The 20,613-nt window shown below is 38.9% G+C and overlaps 1 protein-coding gene across 2 annotated transcripts in view; it reads right to left on the bottom strand.

Annotated features, from left to right (window-relative positions):
• Positions 1-20,613, bottom strand: part of NAPEPLD (N-acyl phosphatidylethanolamine phospholipase D) — a 54,708-nt gene that overhangs the window by 10,364 nt on the left and 23,731 nt on the right. Inside the window, exons 1-3 of one of the 2 annotated variants that reach the window (XM_037057090.1) lie at positions 19,065-19,069; positions 16,994-17,300; positions 189-835 (exon numbers count right to left, since the gene is read on the bottom strand). In XM_037057090.1, the coding sequence (XP_036912985.1) occupies positions 189-835; positions 16,994-17,287 (941 nt within the window). In that variant the 5' untranslated portion in view covers positions 17,288-17,300; positions 19,065-19,069. Of the gene's footprint in view, positions 1-188; positions 836-16,993; positions 17,301-19,064; positions 19,070-20,613 lie in introns of those variants that run through there. The other variant, XM_037057091.1, reaches the window with a different exon arrangement.

Below are 20,613 nucleotides of genomic sequence, written 5' to 3'. Positions count from 1 at the left end.
TTACTTAATTAATATAACTAAGATTATTTAAAAGTTCTAATTGAAACTGACCGACCAAGCCCCAATGTATAACAAAGTCCACCATTAAAATCACAAATCTTATAGTATCACAAAATCATGACTATTTTACTTTCAGTTAACTTACTATGGAATAGAAGTAGGAATGTTTTCTTTGGAAATCCACATACCTTGGTTCGTATGCTCCAATGGGAATAGCTGCAAGGTCAAAAGGTCCAAATCTTTTTCCTATTTCTTCAAATGCAGGGCAATAACCAGTGTCTCCTGCAAAAAAAAATCGATTCCAAGGGCCCAACACAGACCAACTGCCCCACAGAACTTTGTTGTCATCCAACAGAGTCCTCTTACACCAGTGCTGGGAAGGCGTAAAGACAAAGGTGACCTTATCATGTCCAGGAACACAATTCTCCTTCCACCAGTCCAACTCGATCACATTCTCACAGCCACATTTTTGCATCCAGTCAAGGAGACCCAACGGCACAAACCACCTCAACTCATTACCAAATCGCTCATTCAAAGCAATGACAGAATTATAGTCCAAGTGGTCATAGTGGTTGTGACTGATAAGGACCGCATCTATCCGGGGGAGTTCACTTATAGTGCATGGAGGATGCCGAAAACGCTTCGGACCCATGTACTGCAACGGTGAAGCACGAGAGCTAAAGATGGGGTCCGTGAGAAATATGAGCTCATCCATCTCCACCATCACTGTAGCATGTCCCAGCCATGTGACTCGTAAGCCAGCTTCACTCACTCCGGCTGCTTCAGGGTCATCAATGAAATATGGCCTGAGCACAGGGAGTTCTTTATCAAGTTCCTATGAGTATAAAAAAAGAAAAGTAGCCATTACAAAGAAATCAAAAGGTATTATGTCACTGCAGAACATATTTGATCTAAATTAAAGAGAGAAGAGCTATTTGGGGAGAATTGAGGTCATTCAATAAATTTGCTATTTTTGCTTTTCTCTTGAAAATACATACTTCTTTCTGAATCTGCCTCATTATTCATGACAATACAGTAATGTAAGATAAGACCCTCTTAGCCCCAAATGCAACAGACAAGTGGAAAATGAAATTTACAACTTGGAGCACTGCTGGACGTACTGAAGGCTTTCCAAGGCTCTCTCCTGCAAGTACTGGCCGTGGCCACCCAGCTGCAGCCACTTGGCTGCTGCCATTTCATTTGGCTGGTGCATGTACTTGAAAACTGCCTCAGGCACAGGTCAGTCCTCAGAAATAGCAAGGAAAACTTAACAACCACTTATTTTTAAATCGAGGATCTCAGATATGAATCTGGCTTTCTGAGTACATAGAATTCAAAGCAGAGCACTGTGGTGATTCCTGGGCAGATCACAATCATAGATGGTTCTCCTCACTCGTTCTTGTAAGGTTTTTTACCACTGATCAAGCCAAAGCACAAAACATGGTCCCTGCCTGGGAAAAGGTGATCACTTTTGGAGGTAAACAGATGTGAAACAATAACTACAACAAATGTGATGTGTTATGCCTTTGGTTGTTCTACATTTTTTCCCTTGGATTAAGCTAGACCAAGAAGCAGCTGTGTTTTGGGGTCACAGTGCTGAGTATCATAAAACTGCTTTTATGAATAGTGCTCTGGTATCATGCTAATCGAGCTGCATCGAAGTCTCTGATGATGCAGCCTCATGAAACCTGGCATGGTACCACTTTCACCTCTACCTTCCCACTCACTCCAGAAACATGCCTCTTAATTCTCAGTAACAGGAAAAGCCCTTCTCCACAGCAACTGGCGTCATGCATTGGGCTGTCCCTGGGAAAACTCTTGAGTTTGTGCTTCCCCTTTCACTTTGACAAGGACATTCAGAGTAAAAGCTGAAGCTGAAACTGCACCTTCAGCAATACACAGGCCATGATCAAACTAACTTTATTTTTTACTTTATTTTTCTATCCCCCATAATCTATTTGCTCTTATATGTTCATCTGTTTTTTCCTGTACATGAATTTTTATATAAGCTTCTGCTAATCAATTTTGAAAAGGATTTGGTAGCGGAAGCCATGCTACAGCCTAATGGGAAGGAAGAGCCCTCTTGCTAAAGGCATTACAGACACAGTGACTCGTGTGAGTTGCTGAAGAATGATGAGAAGTTCATGATGCAGAAAAAAGGAAGAAGGGCATGTCAGTAGAGAAAGTGCCCAAGCAAAGCAATAGAGCCAAATGGAACTGGTATTTTGGGGGCAAAGGACAAACTTAATCTATAAAGGATCAGAATATATTAAGAGCCCTGAATGCCATACTTTACCCAGAGACAATGAGAAAGAATCAAAAAATACAAAAAGATGTGGCCAAATTTCTGTTAAGAAAAAACACTGTCAGAGTGAAAATGATGACCTTGGAATGTGTCTCAATAACTGCCTTGAGATAAAGACCTGAACAAAGAAGACAGCAATGAGCAGAGACAACAGAGGACAGGTCGGGGAACGCAGGTAAAGGTAGCTAGAGAGGTCACTAGATGGTCTGAGTGGGAAAAGGGGCCTGGACAGGAGAAGTACCAGCACAAGTGGAGGATGACGAACATTTCTCTTAGCCACCCTAAGTCTTAGTTTCCTCATCTGAAAATGGGTATAACAATTGTACTTAAACTTCACTGCTGTGGGGACTGAGTTACAAGTGGCTAACACTCTGCAAGCACTCTCCAACCATCCCAAAAGAAGAAAACCCAACCCTGCACCAACCAATCAAGTACCAACTCTACAGATCTTCCATTTTCCTTGTTTTCTTTTTCAGAGTTACTAACCTACTTACGATCCTAAGTAACATCCAGACACTTTAAAGTCCTCCTGATTGCAACTGACTTCTTCTCAACTCAATCCATCACAAGAGCCACCTCAAAAGCAGTCTACTTATGGTATGACTTTCCTGCTTGAGAAAACACATCTCACCTCAGCCCAGCAGTAAGCCTGTTCGGACTGCCCCAACCCCCTTTCCAGCTGCTTCATTCAACTCTGCAAGTGCTTTGTGTCCCACCTACACCAGGACTGCTCACTATTCCCGGATTGAGCTTGAGAGCCCTGCGCAAAAGTGATCCCATTACTCATCCCCGTGAGTCCTTGATCAAATGCACACCCTTCGTAAGACCATCCCTGTGTGTTCACTGCTGGAAGCAATCACCCTCGCCTCTCAACTTCCATGCTGCTTTGTTCATGCATCAACTATGAAAATTCTGTCCCATTCCCTGGTTAAATGTAAAAAGGATGTATTTTGTGTCTTATTCAACTCAGATCACTCACAGTGCCAGTTCAATGTTGATATACTACATGTGCTTAATAAAATTAGTCAGATGAATGAGTGAGTGAATGAATGGAGGTAAATTTTTCAAATCACTTATCAAAGTTAATAATCAGGGTTAGTGAACAATAATAAATGCCATATGGTGTACTTAACAAGAATAAGGAGGAAAGAGTCAATGAGTATAAATTGAGTACCTGCCATATATTAGGCTTCATGTTAGGCACCTAATAATGATGATGAATTGTCTAAAACAGGGTAAGTAGGTTTACAGTTGTAAGTATACAAAACACAGAGTTTATTCTTTTATTATTACTTATGATTGTACTATTTTCCATACAAACAACTGTAAATGTACTTTTGACCCATCCTGTATATTAGGTACTTTAGTGTAACATAAAACAAAATAACATTAACAACAGCTATCATTTATGGACCACTTACATGCTATACAAGGTACTAACTGCTTCATAAAAAATTTTTAGTTTAGCCCTGGCCAGGTAGCTATTAGAGCATTGTCCCAATATGCCAAGACTGCAGATTTGATCCCTGGTGAGAACACTGATATTTCTTTTTCTTTCTATCAATAAAAAAACCTACCTCAGAACAGTTTTAAAAAAAGAAAACAAAAAAAATTTAGTTTAATACCAACTACAATGCTGGAGGTAGGTATATTAACTATCTCCACTTTACAGGTGAGAAAACAAAAAATTAGAGAAGTCACAACATTCACACAAGGTCACCCAGCAGCTAGCTTCCACACATACTGTCTCTCATCATTATACTACTCTGAAATATGATCTCACTTAACACATTTTTGTTTTTTAAGTAACAACCTGGGGATCACATCAGGGAAAATAGGAAACAATGAATTTCTGAAGATGATGGATATATTCATTATCTTGATTGTGGTGATCATTTCATCATTATATACTTATGTCAAAACTCATCAAACTGTACTTTTTGAATGTGTGGAGCTTGTATTATGCTAATAAAACTGTAAAAAATTTTTGCCCTGATGGTGTGGCCCAGTGAGTTAGGTATCCTCCTCCTGCAAAGTTGGGTATCCTGGTGTGATTTTTGGTCAGGGCACCTGCCTGGGTTTTGGGTTCATACATGTTGGGGTGCTTATAAGAGGCAGCCTATCGATGTTTCGCTCCCTCTCTTTCTCCCTCCCTTCCCCTCTCTCAAAAAAATAAATAAAATCTTTTAAAAAAATTAATAAAAGCCACTTGAAGTTCAGTATCTGGTGTTATGTGTTGACTGTGGAGAGGAAACAAAACCCATAATAGAGTACCTCTGGCAGCCCCAACTTGTTCTCCACACAAAGTAGTAACAGGTAAAGTGATGAAGGAGCCCAGTCACAAAGGACCATATATTGTATGATCCTATTGTTACAAAATATCAGAAATAGGCAAAATTATAGAGACAGAAAATAGACTAGCAACTTCCAGGGCCTGGAGGAGAGCAGGAGAATTGAAGGGTGGTGACTAAAGACGTGGGTTTCTTTTCAGGGTAATGAAAATAGATTAGATTGTAGCAATGGCTGCACAACTCTACGCATACTAAAAAGCACTGAGCTGCATACTTTTGCAGTAGGTGAATTATATCTCAACAAAGCTGTTGTTGAAAAAAGGCAAGTACTGACATCTGAATTAAGCAATCACACCTTTCTCATGTTCCTTTATCATGCTAAGCCCATCACAAAAGAGCAGCTTATTTTAAAGAATTTGACCTCTAGCTACTATCCCATAAAACTCAATATTCTACTATTGAGATTCCAAAAGAAAAAAAATTTTTTACTTGATCATCAGAGTTTGAAAAAGCACACAGAATGGGGGTTGGGAAATTCTTGTTTATTTGAAGAAACCAAGCACTCACTTGGCATCTTCTTGACTGATCTAGATTTTTCTTGCCTGGTCTTCCTTTTTTAAAGTTGCAAATGGGAAAAGTTTTAGGCCCATAATTAACCAATACATCTGTTAATATTTCACTTATATTGGGCAAAGGGGAAAATCCTAACATTTATTCAACCACTAGTCTTTGCCAAGTGCTTTAGGTGCATTATGTTATCTAGCCCTGTGAAGCAGAAATTACTGGCATTTTACAGATAACCAGACCAAGGCAAAGCGGGATAAGTCACTAAGAACCTCACCGAGGTCAAACATCGAACAAGTGTCACATCAGGAGTGGAATCAAGGTTTTCCTGACTCTAAAGACACTCTCTTTTCATTAAACCATAACTCTTTCCATGGCATACATTATATTAATTTTAAATCAATGAAATCCATATTCCTGGTAATAATATATTTATTATTTTAAGAGTATGAGTTTGCCTGAATGAGATAGTAGACAAAAAATTTCATGCAAATCTGTTAAAATCATGGTTTCTAAAAAAAAACACTTTTAAAAAGACTTCAGTTAATCCTTTTTTCTAACTGAAAGTATATTTTTATTGTCTTAAGAAAGTTTAGTGGTCCATTGCCTTAACGACTTGGCTACCTCGTCCACGACACAGGAAACTTTAATATCTACACTTCACAACTGAAATTTAAATTTTTTAATTAATTTTTTTTGTTTTTCATATTTATTTCAACATAGAGATTGATCTCTTACTTCCAATTGAATTATGATGCTAATGTTTTACACTTTTATTGTTTATTCTATTACAGTTGTCCTATTTTTCCTCTTTTGCCCTCCTCTAACCAGCCAACCCCTCTAGCCCACAGTCAATTCCCTCTCAGTTGTCCAATGAGTCATTCATACATGTGCTTTGACTAGTCCCTTCCCTTTCTTTCCACCAATATCCCCCTCCCCTTGACACCCCCCCCCCCACACAGCTATCAGTCTGTTCCATGTTTCCATGTCTCTCCTTCTATTTTTCTCGTTAGTTTATTTTGTTCATTAGATTCCAGTTATCACTGAGGTCATAGGGTATTTGCTTTCCCAGACTGGCTTATTTCAGCTTGGCATAATAGTCTCCAGTTCTATCCATGCTGTCACACACGGTAAGATTTCATCCTTTCTGCTATGCAGTATTCCACTGTGCAGATGAACCACAGTTTTTTGATCCACTCATCTACTGATGGGCACTTGGGCTGTTTCCAGCACTTAGCTATTGTAAATAGCATTGCTGTGCACATAGGGGTGCCACAGGTTCTCTGAATTGGTGTTTCAGAATTCTTAGGGCATATTCCCAGCAGTGGTATTGTTGGGTCAAAAGGCAGTTACACTTTTAATTTTTTGAGGAAATTCCATACTGTTTTCCACAGTGGTCGCACCAGTTTGCATTCCTACGAACAGTACATAAGGGTTCCCCTTTTCTGCACATCCTCGCCAGCACTTGTTTGTTGATTTAAAAATGATAGATACTCTGACAGGTGTGAGGTAATATCTCACTGTGGTTTTAATTTGCATCTCTCTGGTGGTTAGAGATGTTGAGCACTTTTTCATATGTCTATTGGTCCTCTGTATGTCCTCCTTGGGGAAGTATACGTTCTAGATCTTGGCCCATTTCTTAATTGGGTTGTCTTCTTGGTTTTGAGTCATATGAGTTCTTTATAATAATGTTTTATATTTTTGATATACTATCTGTATTAATTAATCAAAATTACTTAATATTTTAAATTCCTATTTGATTAGAAGAGAAAAATGTCCTTCATAAAATATTTGAAAAATAATAAAATACCTCAGAACAAACTTAACCAAGGAGGTAAAAGACCTCTACTTGGAAAACTAGAGAACACTGAAGAAAGAAATTAAGCAAGATATACATAAATGGACGACTATACTATGCTCATGGGCTGGAAGAATTACCAACATTAAAATGTCCATACTACCCAGGCACTCTATAGGTTCAGTGCAATCCATATTAAAATACTAAAGACATTTTATACAGTTGGAACAAATATTTCAAAACCTTATATGGAACCAAAAAGACCCCAAATAGACTAGTAATCTAGAGAAAAAAGAACAAAGTAGGAGGAATCACAATACCTACTATCAAACTATACTACAAGACCACTGTAATCAAAACAGTCTGATACTGGCATAAGGATACACACATAGATCAATGGAACAAAATAGAGAGCCCAAAAATAAACCCAGGTCTCTGTGGCCAATGAATATTTAACAAAGGGGGCAGAAGCATAAAAATGGAGTAAAAATAGCCTCTTCAACAAATTTGGAGAACTGGAATGGTATATGCAAAAATATGAAACTATACCACCAACTTATACCATATAACAGAATAAACTCAAAATGCATGAAAGACTTATATATAAGTCATCAAACCATTAAAGTCCTAGAGGAGAACATAGGCAGTGAAATTTCAGACATCCCATGCAGCAATATTCTTGCTAATACATCCTCTAGGGCACAGGTGGCAAACACAAAGCCTGCAGGCCAAATCCAGACCTCCAACTTGTTTTATCAGGCCCAGAACCTTGTTTCCACCTGGCAACGCCAAGCTCTCACTTAACTGTTGAGTAGTTATATTTATCAGTCCTAAAATTACATTCAGCCCTTTGAAGGCAACTGCAAGGTTGATGTGGCCCCCAGTGAAAATGAGTTTGACACCCCTGCTCTAGGGCAAGGGAAAGAATAAACAAATGAAACTACATCAAACTAAAAAGCTTCTGCACAGCTAAAGGAAACATCATCAAAATGAAAAGGGAACCAACCACATGGGAAACATATTTGCCAATGATATATCAGACAAGTTTGATCTTCAAAATGTAGAATGAACTCAAATGACTCAACACCAGGAAGACAAACAATCCAATTAAAAAATGGGCAAAGGACCTGAACAGACACTTCTCCAAGGAGGACATAAAGAGGGCCCAGAGACATATGAAAAGATGCTCAACATCACTAGCCATCAGAGAGATACAAATTAAAACTACACTGAAATACCACCTCACACCTGTCAGAATGGCCATCATAAACAAATCAACAAACAAGTGCTGGGGAGGTTGTGGAGAAATGGAAACCCTTGTGCACTATTGGTAGGAATGCAAACTGATGTAGCTACTGTGGAAAACAGTATGAAACTTCTTCAAAAAACTAAAAATGGAGGACTTCTGCCAAGATGGAGGCGTAGGTGGAAACACTGTGCCTTCTCCCACAACCAAGTTTGAATACAACAAGGGTTTGGAGAACAAAGACACAGCCAAAGAACAGAAAATTGAATTATACGGAAATCCTACAACAACGAACCATTCAACGGGACCAGTAAGAGGGGCGGAGCCAGCAGCGGAGCAGGGTCCGGCAGGAAAGATTCCCCGACCCAGGCACACAGGCAGCGCGGACCCAGTCAGGGTGTGGGGCAGACTGACCGCAGTCACACATCCACGCACAGTGAGACGGACCGCGCAGGCCCCAGCGGCGAACCCAGTGGTGGAGGGCTGACGGCGGTGGCACACTAGCATGCAGTGGGACGAAACACTCAGGCCCCAGTGACGGTGGCAGCTGTGGCACCTGTGGGGCAGCAAGAGGCGGCAGACAGGAACTCCAGTGCTCCTCTTTGGCCCCACCCCCACATACAGTGTCACAACCCAGTGACTGAGTTGCTCTGCTCTGGTGAACACCTAGGGCTCCGATCCTGATACGTAACAGGCATGAACAGTTCAAAAGATGGCTCAAGAAGAACTCAAAGCCCCAGAGCCCGTAACTCTAAACGACCAAGAGATTGCCAGTCTCTCAGATGCACAGTTCAAGACACTGTTTATCAGGATGCTAACAGAACTGGTTGATTATAGTCACAAATTAGAGGAACATATATATGAAGGCTAAACTAATTGAAATGAAGGGAGATGCACAGGAAACCAACAGTGATGGAAAGGAAAGTGAGACTCAAATCAATGGAATGGACCTGAAGGAAGAACGAAACATCCAACCAGAAAAAAATGAAGAAATAAGAATTCAAAAAAATGAGGAGAGGCTTAGGAACCTCCAGGACATCTCTAAATGTTCCAACATCTGGATTATAGGGGTACCAGAAGGGGGAAAGAAACAGCCACGAGTGGAAAACGTATTTGAACAAATAATAAAGGAGAATTTCCCCAGTCTAACAAAGGAAATAGACTTCCAGGAAATCCAGGAAGCTCAGAGAGTGCCAAAGAAGTTGGACCCAAGAAGGAACACACCAAGGCGCATCATAATTACATTATAGTCAAGACTAAAATGAAGGAGAGAATCCTGGAAGCAGCAAGAGATAAGGGGACAGTCACCTACAAAGGAGGACCCATCAGACTGTCAGCGGATTTCTCAAAAGAGAGCTTACAGGTAAGAAGGGGCTGGAAAGAAGTATTCCAACTCATGAAATCCAAAGACCTACAGCCAAGATTGCTTTATCCAGCAAAGCTTTCATTTAGAATGGAAGGACAGATAAAGTGCTTCTCAGATAAGGTCAAGTTCAAGGAGTTCATCATCACCAAGCCCTTATTATATGAAATGCTAAAGGGACTTATATAAGAAAAAGAAGATGAAAAATATGAACAGTGAAAGGACAGCAAACACACAGTTATTAACAACCACACCTAAAACAAAAGCAAACCAAGAGGACAGCTAGATCAGGAGTGGAACAATAGAAATGAAGAACACATGGAGGGTTAGCAACAGGGGAATGGGAGGAGAAGGGGGGAGAAGGTACAGAAAATAGCATAAACAGTAGGTAGAAAATAGATAGGGGGGAGGGCAAGAATAGTGGGGGAAATATAGAATCTAAATAACTTGAGACACGTGGTTATAAACTAAGGGGGGGAGAATGGTGGGGGAGGGAGTGTGTGGGTGGAGGGGAATGAAGGGGGGGAATAGAACTGTAATGGTATAATCAATAAAATATATATTGAAAAAAAAACTAAAAATGGAACTGCCTTATGACCTAGTGATTCCACTGCTCAGATTATACCCTAAGAATCCTGAAACACTAATTCAAAAAAACCTATGCACCCCTATGTTCACAGCAGTGTTATTTACAATAGCCAAATGCTGGAAACAGCCTAAGCACCCATCACTAAACAGGTGGATCAAAAAACTATGGTAGGTTTACACAATGGGACACTATACAGCAGAAAGAAAAGAAGGAAATCCTAACCTTTGCAACAGCATGAATGGAACTGGAGAGCATTATACTAAGTGAAATAAGCCAGGCAGTGTAAGACAAATACCATATGATCTCACTTATTAGGCTCCTTATCCTTGGAACCTAATGAACAAAACAAACAAGCAAAACAGAATCAGAGGCATGGAAACAAGGGACAGACTGACAATGACCAGAGGGGAAGAGGGAGAAGGATAAGGGGGAAATGAAGGGGAAGGGTCTAGACAAGAAACGTGTAAATGAACCAAGGACATGGACAACAGGGTGGAGATTGACTGTGGAGCAGGGGATGAGCAATGGGGCAATAACTGGGAAAATTGTAATACAATAATAAAAAAGAAAATATTTGGAAAACACAGAAAAATATAAATATAAGTAATCATCCTTTATATCACTATATACAGCATATAACCACTGTTAACATAATGCTATCTTTATCCACAGTTCTATTTTTTAAAGTATGGTTAAGATCATATGGTATTCATATTTTCTATTTTTTTAAAATTTCATATTGTGACATTTTCACCTGTCACTTAAAACCTTGAACACTAAGTATTTAAAAACAAAATTAATGAATTTTTAAAATTTTTTCATTGATTTTACAGTGGGGAGGAGAGAGAAACCGATTTGTTGTTCCACTTATTTATGCATTCATTCATTGGTTGATTCTTGTAACTCTAATCTTTTTAAAAAGTGATCGAGCCTGCAACCTCGGCATATCAGGATGATGCTAATAACCAAATGAACAACCTAGCCAGGGCCAAAATGAATGAATTTTGGAGGAAATCTGTCAGATGTAAAACAAACAAACAAAAAAGGCAGAATTACAGAAGAAATGAAAAGAAAATTAGAGAGGATCAACCTAGGGGATCCAAAAATAATTAGTACTCATTTTAGAATGGAAAGATAGAGAGAAAAAAAATTTCAAAGAATTATACAAGAAAATTTCCTAGAACTTAAGGAAACAGACTTTCGTATCTGAAGGGCCCACCACACATCAAGCATAATGAATAAATAATGACACGTGGTGGTGAAACTTCAGAACACCACTGCCCGAGAGAGGATCCTCCAGGTTCGTACAGAAATAAAGATCATATACAAAGGATCAAGAAGGCACCAATTTTCTCCACAGCAATGCTAAAATTAAGGTCACAGAGGTAATGCTTTTAAATTCTGAGAGGAAACTCTGTTTCCAAACTAAAATTGCATATTCACACTATCAATAAGAGTGAGCATAAAGACATTTCAGACAAGCAAGGTATCAAAACCTGACTTCCCAAGTACCCTTTTCTCAGGAAGCTCTCATTAAGAATGTACTCCACCAAAATGAGAAAACATGCAAGAAAGAAGAACAAGTGGGATGCAGAGAATGTCAACACTGAAGAGGCAAAGGAGCCAGGATGATAGTAAAGGGAGATGTCAGGATGGAAGCTGGCAGGAAGCCTGGAGGGCTGCCAGCCCAGATTACAGCCCTGAACCAAAAGACCCTCTGAGGGTCTCCCTCAAGAAAACTGTACTGAGAAGCTGTGGGAAGGAGGGAAATGGTCAGTCAGAAAGTTAAGCAGATGGGGAAAAAAAAGAGGTATCATCAAACCCAGGGAGTAAAAGTATATAAAAAAGGACACGTGGCCAAAGTACTCGGTTTATCACCAATAAATACTGATATATTCACAACAATATAAACAGTAAAAGCTAAGTTCAAATGGGAGAGAGATGGGAACGGAGTCAGAGTGAGTTAACTCTGATAGAAAATACGAATGACCACAGAAAGACAAATGTTGCACAATTCTACATAGTTGAGGCACCTGACAGAATCACAGAATCATCTGACGGAATCAATCAGAGTCAGAGTGAGTTAACTCTGACAGAAAATACGAATGACCACAGAAAAACAAATGTTGCACAATTCTACATAGTTGAGGCATCTGACAGAATCAAAGAGTAGAATGGTGGATGCCAGGCGCTAGGGGGAGAGGCAAGTGGGGAGCTACTACCAGTGGGCACAAAGTTTCAGATAAGCAAGATGAAGCTCTGGAGAACTACTGTACAGCACTGTACCTAAAGTCAAGTACAATGTATGCTTACAAATTCAAGGAGAGCTCATGTTGTGTTCTTACCATAATAAAATTTAAAAAAATATGAAAGTAAACTCCAGAGGAACTATGTCTGAAAGGGTTAAAAGTTGTTTCCTCCAAGGACTGGGACTGAGTAGCAGGGACTGGTTAAGGAACTAGTATTTGTCTAACAAGCTTTTCAGTACTAAGAGTTTTTTAAAAATGTACACATTCATTTTTCTTCTCTTCATTAAAATAAGAAAGTAACCTGCTAGCATACTATAGTATAAATATAAAATAAAGTATGTTTCATTTTTCCAAAGAGTACCCTGCTCTTCAATATCACACAGCCAAAGAGTACATTATATTTTCAAAGTACTTACCTGTGTCAGGTGAACCAAAAAACACTTATAGTGACCTAAACTGTCTTATTCTAACTTTACAAATGAAAAAAGAAAAGGAGCTCTTTGAGGGACTGTGACAGAAATGAGGTCACAGGCTGGGGGAGGAAACCTGAACCTGAGTCTGGTTTCGGCACTCCTGGCATCCTGCTTTTTCTACTAGGTCATGCTGTGCGGCCTCAGTTCTGTGTCTCCCACACTCTCACGTGACAGTCCCCTGCTCACTTCTACAGTACTGACTGACAAGGGCAGCCTCCTTCATCAAATTAGACTCGGGAAGTTCCTGTACCCCTCCCTCTTTGAGATTCTCTCTTTTCCCCTGACTACTGGTGACTATGATGAACAATGACAATGTGAAAGACACTGAGCCAAGTGCGACAGCACAAAGCAATGACAGCATCCGAACAATGCAAAGCCTGTGAACTGGCACATTGCTCTAAAGGCCCAGAAGAGGCAAATACCAACAACTGTCCAAGAAACATTATTGAAACAGAAACTGAAATTTATGTCCCACTCCTCAATACATGGAAAATTTATACAGAAAAATCCTCTCTATGAAAATGATTTGTAATCTGTAGACTGAATACCTGGGAGATATCTTGATACACAAATCCCATTTTTTGAGGTGTGAGGTCTTTTGTTTTTCTCAAATAAATCTAATCTTTAAACTTAAAAAAAAACAAACCACTATTGTTGGAGAATGCAACTAAATTGTGTAGCCCTGCGATATGACCCTTCTTTATTTTATTTAGATCTGCTGTATTAGTTATTTTATACTTTAAAAGTCATGCTTCCTCCCAAACACTTTCATATTTATATACCTAAATATAACGATACTATATAACATATAGTGATTATAAGCCTACATACATATATCATAAAATCTCCCAATAATTCAAGTACCCACCTGGCACCATATATAGTTATTATAATATTACAATCAATTAAAAAATAAAAATAAAAAAATAAAGAAGTGAAGGGGAAAAACTGAAATAACTGTAATAAACTACACAAAATAAAAATTAAAATTAAAAACAGAAAAACAATATTATTAACTACCTTCCTTATGCTGTACTTTACATCCCTGTGATTATTTTGTATGCACCAATTTGTGTTTTTTAAATCCCTTCATCTTTTTCACCCAGCCTCCAATGCCCCTCCCATCTGACAACCATCAGTTTGTTCTCTGCATCTATGAGTGTGTTTGTCAAAACAATAATTTGAGCCCTCGCTGGTACGGCCCAGTGCATTGAGCAGCAGCCTGCAAATCAAAGAAAGGATCACCAGTTCAATTCCCAGTCTAGAGCACATGTCTGGGTTGCCAGCTAGGTCGCCAATAGGGGGCGTGTGAGCGGCAACCACACATTGATGTTTCTCTCCCTCTTTTTTCCCTCCCTTCCTCTCTCTAGAAAATAAATAAAGTCTTTAAAAACAGTAATTTGAAGTTGTTTTACTAAATTCTAGCCTCCCAATGTCTAACAACAACAAAAAAAATTCCCAGGCCCTGACTGGTGTGGCTCAGTTGGATGGGTGTCATCCCCAAAGCAAAAAGCTGCCAGTGTGATTCCCAGTCAGGGCACATGCCTGGGTTGTGGGTTTAATTTCAGGACAGTGGGTATACCAAAGGCAACTGATCATGTTTCTCTTTCACATCAATGTTTCTCCCTCTCTCTCTCCTCCCCTTCCCCTCTCTCTAAAATCTTAAAAAAAAAAAAAAAAACAAGTATCAGAAATTTGACCTAAATTGACCTAAAGACCTGAACCAGATGTTCTTTATATAGTTCTTAATATGTTTTAGTTTTTGTTTTTCAGAAATGACTCTGTTATTTGAGTTTATCACATTTAGAAGTTGGTAAAAATTAATTACCTTGACAACTAAAAGGGATTAAATTTGGAATGAGTTCAAGTTACCTATGAAAATAACAAGTGTACATGCATTTGATCTAGTTCTAGGCTTTTATTGGAAACAAGATACAAATAAGAGATAGGAAACAAAATATAAATTAGAATAGGGCAGAAATGTCTTCTTCCTCCTTTTATGTATGCATATGTAAGTGGTTCATATTGAGACCTACTTTGACTTTTTTTAAAAGAAGAAAGTCTGCCTTAATAAAAAGAAACAAAAAACCTTACACTTATGGAATATAGCTCCCACCTGTATCACCCTAACTTCCTTCTCAGCTTTATTTTCTTCAGAATATTAATCATCTTTTTTTAAGATTTTATTTATTTTTAGACAAAGGGAAAGACAGGGAGAGAAACATCAATGTGTGGTTGCCTCTCACATGTCCCCTACTGGGGACCTGGCCCACAACCCAGGCATGTGCCCTGACTGGGAATTGAACCAGTGGCCCTTCGGCTCACAGGGCAGCGCTCAATCCACTGAGCCACACCAGCCAGGGCTAATCATATTTTAATATACCACATAATTTACTCACTGTTCACTGTCTCTCTCATCCACTTAAACCTAAGGTCCAAGGCAGCGAAGGGTGTCTTTCTGCTTTGTTCATGGCTCTATCTCTAGCACCTAGATATTGGGCTCTGGCTCAACAAATACTAACTTAATGAATGAATAAATGAGTTAATGGACTGGCTTGAGAGGGTGCAAGAACTCCCTAAAATTATAGTAAAAAGCAATATGTTTATGTGCATGTGTGTATTTCTCTAAGAAGAGGGTCCAAAGCTTTCATCGGATTTTCAAAAGGGGCCAGTATCAAAAAAAACCTAAAGACCATTGGCCTGGTGAGTTCTCAGAGATTCAGTACAGTTTGTAGAATATCCCCAAATTTTTAAACTGCAGATGTGTTTTATCCTGTCTCCATGTGGCCACTCACTTCCTCTGGAAATAAAGTCAAATGAAAGACCCCATTGCTATCTCTTTTTTATAAGCTGTAGCTCAAAAACCAGAATCAATTTACCCCAACAGGTAGCTTACCCTTTGGCCTTCTACCCTAACCCTTCTCTGCACAGCTCGACTCCATGTTTCTCTTCACATGGGGTTCTCCAGGAGAAGAAAAAAATTTTCTTGTTCTTCCCATTCTCAAAGTTGAAACATAAACACAAGGTTTTATCAATTAATGCCCTAACTCATAAAAATGTTCTGGTAAGATATTCACATTAATCAATCCCGCCTACTAGTATCAATACCATAAACATTCCTTAGTATCAAAGTGATAATTTCAGGTTTTTTATCCCATGTCCTTTAAAGAAAAGTGGATGCACATATCCAGATGAAGTATCTAACACCACCACCCACCCAGTGCACCTCCTGCCTCTTGCCACTGCAGATCAAGCTTTTACACGTGCCCCTATTTTTTCAACCCATCCCCCACTCCCAACCTCAAGTTCTTTATATCTCAACTCCCCATAAAGACTGGCAGGGCATGGGGTTGGTGGAAAAGAGTGGCTAGGGGAGATAGGACACAGGAGAGGGAAAAGAACCTAAGAAAAGAGAAAAAGGTACTACTGCAATTGGGAGCCATCCCCCAGCCACTGGAGTATAATCTCATTCAGCTAATAAACCTTATGGCAAACTTTAGTAAGTTTTCATCTAAGTAAAACCAACATATTTAAAGGCCAATAACCTATTGCCAATTTTTAAAGGCATGAAAAGGTTATCCGAAGATTTCTTTTATAGCTTTAGCAGTTTTATCCAAGAATGAAAGCCCAGAACTCTTGGGCCATGCCTTAACCCTCATAATTCATATTCCAAATGCACATCAGATTACTACTTCCTGGAACATGTCAAGTACTTTCTTACCTTTGTGACCTTGTTCATGCCATCTAGAAAACCACTGCCAAAATGCTTTTTCTCTTTCTAGGCCCATGTGAAATATCACCTCCTCTGTGAAGCCATTTCCAATCCCACCAGTGACAATTAATTGCTTCCTTTCTTGCACTTCTAAAACACTCTTGTTCCTACCTCTAGTTGCCACCAGACCAGAGCTGATTATTCATATATGTACTCTGCTGCTAAACCAGGAATTTGAGGGCACGTTACTTACTTTATCTCCCCAGAACCCAGCCCTCTCTCTGCCTTATCATATAAAAGGGGTTCAAGTAACTTAAGTGTCATAAAACAATTCACAGCAAAATTTTATACACACACACCCGTAAAGAGTAAATACAGAGCACTCATAAGAGTCAAACTCTACCTCTTTGGAACATGGAATGCTGCTGTGATCTTTTTCCATTATCAGCCACCTGAGAACATTTGAGATAGAGGGACTTTTCCACGTTGGCCAGGGGTTAACAAATCTGCCATCTTTTCCTCTCTTTGATTTAGTTACATCTTCCTCTAGTCTGTAATCCAGTTTGAAACTTTTCCTGGAAAACCTAGAAGAATTACTTCCTACAGAACTCCTTGCTGAACTTTGGCGTTTTCTTACTGCTTCTTTAGGATATTGGTTGCTTGTCATCAGGGAGTCACTGCTTTCATTTTCATCCATGTCCTTTGGAGAACTAAGAAGAAAGGAAAAAAATACTGAGTTTACACATGACTCCACACCAGGAAGACAAACAATCCAATTAAAAAATGGGCAAAGGACCTAAATAGACACTTCTCCAAGGAAGACATACAGAGGGCCCAGAGATATATGAAAGAATGCTCATCATCACTAGCCATCAGAGAGATACAAATTAAAACTACACTGAAATACCACCTTACACCTGTCAGAATGGCCATCATAAACAAATCAACAAACAAGTGCTGGGGAGGTTGTGGAGAAAAGGAAACCCTAGTGCACTATTGGTGGGAATGCAGACTGGTGCAGCCACTGTGGAAAACAGCATGAAATTTCCTCAAAAAACTAAAAAGGGAACTTTTGATCCAGTGATTCCATTGCTTGGATTGTACCATAAGAATCCTGAAACACCAATTCAAAAAAACCTATGCACCCCTATGTTCACAGCAGCATTATTTACAATAGCCAAGTGCTAGAAACTACCTAAGTGTCCATCATTAAATGAGTGGATCAAAAACCTGTGGTATATTTACACAATGAAATACTACACAGAAAGAAAGAAGAAACTCCTACCCTTTGAGACAGCATGGATAGAACTGGAGAGCATTATGCTAAGTGAAATGAGCCAGATAGTGAAAGACAAATACCATCTGATTTCACCTATAAGCAGAACTTAATCAACAACAAAACAAACAAATGAGCAAAAAAGAACTGGAGACATGGAAATAAAAGAACAAACTGTCAGTGACCAGAAGGGGGGGAGGGAATAATGGGGAAAGGAGGAGAGTATGTACAAAGAACCCATGGACAAGGACAATGGGGTGAGGACTGTCTTTGGGAGCAGGAATTGGATGGGGCAGGGGAGAGCAATGAGGGGACATACACCTCAAAAACCGGGGATGACTGTAACTGAACAACAATTAAAAATAAATTTAAAACAGGATAAAAAGTACTGANCAAATGAGCAAAAAAGAACTGGAGACATGGAAATAAAAGAACAAACTGTCAGTGACCAGAGGGGGGGGAGGGGATAACGGGGAAAGGAGGAGAGTATGTACAAAGAACCCATGGACAAGGACAATGGGGTGAGGACTGTCTTTGGGAGCAGGAATTGGATGGGGCAGGGGAGAGCAATGAGGGGACATACACCTCAAAAACCGGGGATGACTGTAACTGAACAACAATTAAAAATAAATTTAAAACAGGATAAAAAGTACTGATTTCAATATAAAGGCATTAAAACATATAGTGCATTTCTTAGCCAATAAAAATAACTTCACACTTATAAAAACACTATGTCTCTATTACCTCAAACTTTTTTCCTGTAAATTACAAGTTTGGAACCCAGTACTACTGCTGGCTAAATAGAAAAGATGCTTACCTATTCCTGCCATACCTTTTTAAAATTCCTTCTCAGATATAATTGAAAACAGCCTACTCCACCAGCCAACATTTAGACATGTTGAATGAATGAAATGGAATGAAACATTCCATTTCAATGATATCTTGTAGAATAAAGCACCTTGTGGAATAAATCATACCTGGATTTTAAAAATATTATTAATAACATAGTAAGGAATGCCTTAGTTCCTTGAGGATACCTCAGTAATTCAAGTAATTTACCTGTAACCCTACTAGGCCTAGTCAGTTTTCACTCTGAAGATAATCTGTTACACCATACCCTTAAAAAGTGCAATGAGTTTCAATAACATAGCTAAGTGGCGAACAATACAAATTTGGATTAACTCAGTTTTAGAACCACCAAGGCAGTTTGGTGTGTGTCCTAGCTATATATGACCTTAGGTAAATTTCCTGATCTCTCTGTGTCCTGATTTCCTCATGTATAAAATGGAGATAATACATGACCTGCCTGTGAGATTTATTGAGAGGATTTAAAAAGCTAATACAAGCCCTAGCCAGTGTGGCTCAGTTGGTTAGAGTATTGTCCCATAAACCGAAATGCTGTGGGTTCAATTCCCAGTGAGGGCACATACCTCGCCTCCAGATTTGGTCCACTGCCTGTTACTGTCTATTGCCTTACGAAAGGCAACCAATCATTGTTTTTCTCCCCCTCTCTCTTACTCCCTTGCCCTCTCTCTAAAAATCAACAAGCATATCCTCAGGTGAGGATAAATATATACAGAGGGTTCAGCAGAAATAAGGCCTTCTTGAGTGTGGTTGGCAGGATAATAATATGAGTGTAAAAATTCACAGTTTTAATTTGAACATTTTACCTAAAATGTCCTATGGTGTGCTTGAGTTTGATAGTGTTATGTTACAGAATTACATGCTTATGATTTTGTTACAGAATTACATGCTTATGATTTTATAATAAAAGATTTTGTAATTAAAAAAGAAGCGTTATTTGCCCAGGACCGTGTGTGTGTGTGTGTGTGTGTGTGTGTGTATCACTAACACAAGTAAAATACTTATAAACACATACATAACAAATCTAACACAAGTATATGCACATAATCACAGCTCAACAAATGTTAGCTGTTATTACTGCTACCACCACCACCAACTAATGCAAGGCACTGAAATCCTTGCTTTTCAACTATGTATACAGGACTCCAAACACATAAAAGTGATAACATACTAAGAATATGCATTCATCTACCATGAATTTAATTTCTTTCCTATTGTACTAAACAAATACTTGTTTTCTGTCTAGTTTAAATACAATGCATACACTTAATACATTTTTAAAACCCTAAGAAAATAAGCACAGTAACAGAAAGCCAAATATTACTTTATGACTTTAACAAGTGTTTAAATAAAAATATTATCCAGGAGAGAGGGAAAGAACACAAACCCCAGGACAAACACATTCACTGAACCAAATGTTTTTTTCAAACTGTCAGGAGTAAATAGTTGATGATCTGGAGAATAATCAGTGTTCAGGAAAAAAAACACAACTGACAAAAGCACTCACTGTTACTCAGCCTTCACTGTCTGTGGGAGAGCATAATAGCTAAGAGAGTCTAACAAGCTTTACATCTTGGACAAATAACTTAAACTTTCTAGTCCTCAATTTTCTCATGTTAAATACCTACTTACTTCATAGGGGTATCAGATGATTACTGGCAAATGATATAACACACATAAAGTGCTTGTCTTTTACCAAATGTTAATTATTTTTCTCTTTTCCTGCTAACTGGCCATTTCTCTAAATTCTTTAAATTCTATTAGAAAGCAAAGGATCTGGGTGAGTTATGTTAGCGCTTCTCATAGAATCGCTCTGCCTGGGTTATAATTAAGTTCCAGTCCAGATCTTAAAGAAAAAAGACAGAAAAAAAGACCATCCATTA

Source organism: Sturnira hondurensis, unplaced genomic scaffold, assembly GCF_014824575.4.
Source record: "Sturnira hondurensis isolate 20B ecotype Veracruz unplaced genomic scaffold, ASM1482457v3 Scaffold0009314, whole genome shotgun sequence".
NCBI lineage: Eukaryota > Metazoa > Chordata > Mammalia > Chiroptera > Phyllostomidae > Sturnira > Sturnira hondurensis.
This window is presented reverse-complemented; position numbering and strand designations above follow the sequence as displayed.